The sequence below is a fragment of the Oncorhynchus mykiss genome, chromosome 15 (genome assembly GCF_057628025.1).
Source record: "Oncorhynchus mykiss isolate SJ-2025 chromosome 15, ASM5762802v1, whole genome shotgun sequence".
Taxonomy (NCBI): Eukaryota; Metazoa; Chordata; class Actinopteri; order Salmoniformes; family Salmonidae; genus Oncorhynchus; species Oncorhynchus mykiss.
In genome coordinates this window covers 15,061,302-15,067,698 of record NC_143036.1, presented here as the reverse complement: position 1 = coordinate 15,067,698, position 6,397 = coordinate 15,061,302, and the positions used below count along the sequence as shown (strand labels likewise).

Here is a 6,397-nt window from a genome sequence, read left to right as displayed (position 1 = left end):
AGCAAAGTTAGATAAGATGGATGTTTCTGAAGTAGGGCCTTGTAAACACAAAGGGAGAAATGTAGAGATCTGCAGGTCTTTAGGAAAGTCCAGCCAACCTTTTGATACAGGATTTAGTGGTTAGTGTCAAACCTGTAACAAAATGAAGGGCACTATGGTAGATGGCATCCAATGGTTTAAGAGTAGTAGCAGCTGCACTTTGATAAATAATATCACCATAATCAAGAACACATAAGCAGACCTCATCCCGTCAGTAGAGGATGCCTGGCTATTCTTTAAAAGTGCCTTCCTCACCATCTTAAATAAGCATGCCCCATTCAAAAAATGTAGAACCAGGAATACATGTAGTCCTTGGTTCACACCAGACCTGTCTGCCCTTGACCAGCAAAAAAACATCCTGTGGCGTTCTGCATTAGCATCGAATAGTCCCCGTGATATGCAACTTTTCAGGGAAGTTAGAAACCAATTTACACAGGCAGTTAGGAAAGCTAAGGCTAGCTTTTTCAAACAGAAATTTGCATCCTGTAGCACAAACTCAAAAAAGTTCTGGGACACTGATAAGTCCATGGAGAATAAGAGCACCTCCTCCCAGCTGCTCACTGATCTGAGGCTAGGAAACACTGTTATCACCAATAAATCCACTATAATTGAGAATTTCAATAAGCATTTCTCTACGGCTGGTCATGCTTTCCACCTGGCTACCCCTACCCCGGTCAACTGCCCGGCACCCTCCACAGCATCCCGCCCAAGCCCCCACCATTTCTCCTTCACCCAAATCCAGATAGCTGATGTTCTGAAAGAGCTAAAAAAAACTGGACCCCTACAAATCAGCCGGGCTAGATAATCTGGACCCTCTCTTTCTAAAATGATCTGCCGAAATTGTTGCAATCCCTATTACTAACCTGTTCAATCTCTCTTTCATATCATCTGAGATTCCCAAAGATTGGAAAGCTGCCGCGGTCATCCCCTCTTCAAAGGGGGTGACACTCAAGACCCAAACTGCTACAGACCTATATCTATCCTACCCTGTCTTTCTAAGGTCTTCGAAAGCCAAGTTAACAAACAGATTACCGACCATTTCGAATCCCACCGTACCTTCTCTGCTATGCAATCTGGTTTTAAAGCTGGTCATGGGTGCACCTCAGCCACGCTCAAGGTCCTAAACGATAACATAACCGCCATCGATAAGAGACATTACTGTGCAGCCGTATTCATCAACCTGGTCAAGGCTTTCGACTCGGTCAATCACCACATTCTTATTGGCAGACTCAACAGCCTTGGTTTCTCAAATGATTGTCCCGCCTGGTTCACCAACTACTTCTCTGATAGAGTTCAGTGTGTCAAATCGGAGGGCCTGCTGTCCTGAACTCTGGCAGTCTCTATGGGGGTGCCAGAGGGTTCAATTATCAGGCCGACTTTCTTCTCTGTGTACATCAATGATGTTGCTCTTGCTGCTGGTGATTCTCTGATCCACCTCTACGTAGACGACACCATTCTGTATACTTCTGGCCCTTCTTTGGACACTGTGTTAATTAATTGCTCTATTGTAATTACTTCGCCACCATGGCCAATTTATTGCCTTAACTCCCTTATCTTACCTCATTTGCACTCACTGTATATAGACTTTTTGTTTTCTTTTTTCTACTGTATTATTGACTGTATGTTTTGTTTATTCCATGTGTAACTGTGTTGTTGTATGTGTCGAATTGCTATGCTTTATCTTGGCCAGGTCGCAGTTGTAAATGAGAACTGGTTCTCAACTAGCCTACCTGGTTAAATAAAGGTGAAAACATATATATATATATATATATATATATATATATATATATATATATATATATATATATATATATGTGTGTTTTTTTTTTAACACACATTCTCCCTGTGTGGAGGAGGAATGATACAAGGGGGCACTGCACTGTGACTAACCTTGTCCTCTAAACTGGGTTTATGTACAGTGCCTTGCGAAAGTATTCGGCCCCCTTGAACTTTGCGACCTTTTGCCACATTTCAGGCTTCAAACATAAAGATATAAAACTGTATTTTTTTGTGAAGAATCAACAACAAGTGGGACACAATCATGAAGTGGAACGACATTTATTGGAATTTTCAAACTTTTTTAACAAATCAAAAACTGAAAAATTGGGCGTGCAAAATTATTCAGCCCCTTTACTTTCAGTGCAGCAAACTCTCTCCAGAAGTTCAGTGAGGATCTCTGAATGATCCAATGTTGACCTAAATGACTAATGATGATAAATACAATCCACCTGTGTGTAATCAAGTCTCCGTATAAATGCACCTGCACTGTGATAGTCTCAGAGGTCCGTTAAAAGCGCAGAGAGCATCATGAAGAACAAGGAACACACCAGGCAGGTCCGAGATACTGCTGTGAAGAAGTTTAAAGCTGGATTTGGATACAAAAAGATTTCCCAAGCTTTAAACATCCCAAGGAGCACTGTGCAAGCGATAATATTGAAATTGAAGGAGTATCAGACCACTGCAAATCTACCAAGACCTGGCCGTCCCTCTAAACTTTCAGCTCATACAAGGAGAAGACTGATCAGAGATGCAGCCAAGAGGCCCATGATCACTCTGGATGAACTGCAGAGATCTACAGCTGAGGTGGGAGACTCTGTCCATAGGACAACAATCAGTCGTATATTGCACAAATCTGGCCTTTATGGAAGAGTGGCAAGAAGAAAGCCATTTCTTAAAGATATCCATAAAAAGTGTCGTTTAATGTTTGCCAAAAGCCACCTGGGAGACACACCAAACATGTGGAAGAAGGTGCTCTGGTCAGATGAAACCAAAATTGAACTTTTTGGCAACAATGCAAAACGTTATGTTTGGCGTAAAAGCAACACAGCTCATCACACTGAACACACCATCCCCACTGTCAAACATGGTGGTGGCAGCATCATGGTTTGGGCCTTTTTTTTCAGCAGGGACAGGGAAGATGGTTAAAATTGATGGGAAGATGGATGGAGCCAAATACAGGATCATTCTGGAAGAAAACCTGATGGAGTCTGCAAAAGACCTGAGACTGGGACGGAGATTTGTCTTCCAACAAGACAATGATCCAAAACATAAAGCAAAATCTACAATGGAATGGTTCAAAAATGAACATATCCAGGTGTTAGAATGGCCAAGTCAAAGTCCAGACCTGAATCCAATCGAGAATCTGTGGAAATAACTGAAAACTGCTGTTCACAAATGCTCTCCATCCAACCTCACTGAGCTCGAGCTGTTTTGCAAGGAGGAATGGGAAAAAATGTCAGTCTCTCGATGTGCAAAACTGCTAGAGACATACCCCAAGCGACTTACAGCTGTAATCGCAGCAAAAGGTGGCGCTACAAAGTATTAACTTAAGGGGGCTGAATAATTTTGCACGCCCAATTTTTCAGTTTTTGATTTGTTAAAAACGTTTGAAATTTCCAATAAATGTCGTTCCACTTCATGATTGTGTCCCACTTGTTGTTGATTCTTCACAAAAAAAATACAGTTTTATATCTTTATGTTTCAAGCCTGAAATGTGGCAAAAGGTCGCAAAGTTCAAGGGGGCCGAATACTTTCGCAAGGCACTGTATGTGTGTGTAAAGGAAAAACACACATTTCCGTGTCTCCTTAACAATTGGCAATGAAGCAAATCATCTATTGGTGCCAGTGATAGTTTGGATCCACAATAAGTAGAGCTGTGACGTCAAACTGAAGACTTTGACACAATGGCTGGGATTATAATACCTGAGCAGTTTTAGTCTATGGTAATTACATCAACTCCCATTCATTCAGCTATTTACACACTTCTCAGGTAAGATTGCGCCACTCCACTCCTACACACTGCTTACATTCCAGCATTATCTTTCAGTGGAGGAAAACAAGATCATTAATCTCTACCCAAGGAGGAGATGGAGAAGAAAATTAATCTCACTGGAAGAGCACGCACACAAAAAATACCTGAGAATACCAACAGTCGCACAACAGCCTAACAACGCCCCCTCGCCTCACTGCAACACCCCCTGCCAATACATTCCATGACACTGCTATCTGGAGGAAGTCCAGCCCGAGCCCTACTTAAAGAACACAAACTCTCAGTCAGAAAAACACTCTCTCTTTCTCTCACACACTACAGATAACGAATCTACTAAAACACTCTCCCTACTTTCTGTCTCTGTGGAACCCATCTGAAGATCAGGATGCTTTGCTGTAGAGTGTGTGTCCTGGCTGTGCTGTTATCTATCCTCATCCTCACACTCATCCCCTCCACACAATCAGGTGAGTGCTAATACAAACACACAATACGTACACTCGCACACACACACACACACACACACACACACACACACACACACACACACACACACACACACACACACACACACACACACACACACACACACACACCATTGTACAAATACATACACATGACAAACAAGCACACACATGCACACATAGTCTCTCTTGCATACACACATGCTCTCCCTATCTTACTGTGTGTGTGTGTGTGTGTGTGTGTGTGTGTGTGTGTGTGCGTGCGTGTGTGTGTGTGTGTGTGTGTGTGTGTGTGTGTGTGTGTGCGTGTGCGTGTGCGTGTGCGTGCGTGTGTGTGTGCGTAGCAGATTGCTGTCTGAAGTACACTCGGCGTCCAGTGCCATGCAGACGGCTGAAAGACTACACTTACCAGACCATTACCTCTTCCTGTGACATCCATGCTGTCGTGTGAGTTATCCTCCAATCACAGCCCAGCACACACTGTGTGTAAAATAGTCTTGTCTTTACCTTTTCCAATGCATTTTGACGAGGTGAAGTTAGAGGAAAGACCATTGAGATACACTCACTATCTGTGTGTGTGTGTAATTTGTGTAATGTGTGTGTGTGTGTGTGTGTGTGTGTGCGTGTGTGTATCAGAGGAGGCTGGTGGGAGCAGCTTTAGGAGGATGTCTCGTTATAATGGCTGGAATGGAATGAATGGTACATAGTCCAACACTTAGTTTACATATGTTTGATGTGTTTGATACTGTTCTAAGTATTCCTTTCCAGCTTTACAATGAGCCCATCCTCCTATAGCTGCTCCCACCAGCCTCCTCTGGTGGGTGTGTGTGTGTGTGTGTGTGTGTGTGTGTGTGTGTGTGTGTGTGTGTGTGTGTGTGTGTGTGTGTGTGTGTGTGTGTGTGTGTGTGTGTGTGTGTGTGTGTAATATGTGTTGACATTGTGCTGTGTTGTTGCAGCTTCCACACCCGGAGGGACAAGTTTGTGTGTGCCGACCCCTCTCAAGACTGGACCAAGAAGGTACAACGCTGTCTGCTGTGAGTACACATGTGTGTATGTGTGTAGTTGTTGTAAAACTTGTGTGTACGTTTGTCTAACGTTGTGTGTGTATGTGTGTTCATAGCAAGCGTCAGGAGAGGAAATCTAAACTGAAGAAAATTCTCTGATCTCAAGACCTCATGACCTGGAGATGATTTATGTGTGTGTGTGTGTGTGTGTGTGTGTGTGTGTGTGTGTGTGTGTGTGTGTGTGTGTGTGTGTGTGTGTGTGTGTGTGTGTGTGTGTGTGTGTGTGTGTGTGTGTTATTTACCCTATTTATGCTTTACAAACAGCTAAATATCTCAATATGCATAGAGTCACTGTTTCAGGATGGTTCGTTTTTTAACCTGAGATTTCTGTATTCATACAAATCATTTAATATCTGTGGTTATTATTGTTCATCATATCTGTATTGATTCTGAAGGTGTTTGAGTTTCATATCAGTTTGTGTGTAACTCTATGTATCAATGTTGTAGGTCTGTTTCATAAACAGCAAGTGCAGTATTCCTGATAAACATGAAAACATCTGTTTTCACAGAGTACCACAAAATATTTTTGTGTTGTTTCATATCCTCTGTCCAATTGGAGCCAGAGAAAACCTTTTTAATTTTGGCTTTTCAAAGTGTCCAAATGTATGTTTGAGTTTTCCTGAGGTGTACTGGGTTGTTTAAGCTAAGAGCTATGAAATAGATAATAAAATATGTACTTGAAAAAAAATCTGTTTTCTACTCTTATTGTATGTGACAACTTCTAAAACTGGGAATGGCATCATCATCCACACAATAAATTACAGACTGTAAGAAGGGATACAAAACATAGACACAATGGCTGGGATTATATTAGTCTATGGTCATTACATCAAATCCTTTTCATTCAGCTGTTTAAACACTGTCGGGTAAGATTGCTCCACTCTACTTCCACACACTGCTTACAATCCAGCATTATCTTTCAGTGAAACACAGGTGGCTGGTGGCACCTTAAATGGGGAGGGTGGGCTCATAGCAATGGCTGGAAAGCAATTATTGGAATGGTATCGAACACATCAAACACATGGTTTCCATCTGTTTGATATCATTCCATTCACTCCATTCCA

At 42.2% G+C, this 6,397-nt stretch overlaps 1 protein-coding gene across 3 annotated transcripts; it reads left to right on the top strand.

Annotated features, from left to right (window-relative positions):
* Positions 1 to 4,077: 4,077 nt before the first annotated feature.
* LOC118938789 (C-C motif chemokine 20) lies at positions 4,078 to 6,021 on the top strand. 3 transcript variants are annotated; one of them, XM_090199345.1, is made up of 4 exons: positions 4,078 to 4,272; positions 4,614 to 4,716; positions 5,226 to 5,286; positions 5,390 to 5,544. In XM_090199345.1, the coding sequence occupies exons 1-4, from the start codon at positions 4,194 to 4,196 to the stop codon at positions 5,411 to 5,413; spliced, it is 267 nt and encodes an 88-aa protein (XP_090055471.1). In that variant the 5' UTR covers positions 4,078 to 4,193; the 3' UTR covers positions 5,414 to 5,544. The 3 variants fall into 3 exon arrangements, with proteins under 3 accessions (XP_090055471.1, XP_036799712.1, XP_036799711.1); XM_036943817.2 differs by having other exon boundaries at positions 4,079 to 4,272; positions 4,617 to 4,716; positions 5,226 to 5,303; positions 5,390 to 6,021; XM_036943816.2 differs by having other exon boundaries at positions 4,079 to 4,272; positions 5,226 to 5,303; positions 5,390 to 6,021.
* Positions 6,022 to 6,397: the final 376 nt, after the last annotated feature.

Excerpts from the sequence above, each read along its gene's own strand:
- LOC118938789 (XM_036943816.2), top strand. The coding sequence starts at position 4,194 with ATGCTTTGCTGTAGAGTGTGTGTCCTGGCTGTGCTGTTATCTATCCTC. Across the intron at positions 4,273-4,613 it reads CATCCCCTCCACACAATCAG|CAGATTGCTGTCTGAAGTAC; the intron begins GTGAGTGCTAAT and ends GTGTGTGCGTAG. Across the intron at positions 4,717-5,225 it reads TGTGACATCCATGCTGTCGT|CTTCCACACCCGGAGGGACA; the intron begins GTGAGTTATCCT and ends GTGTTGTTGCAG.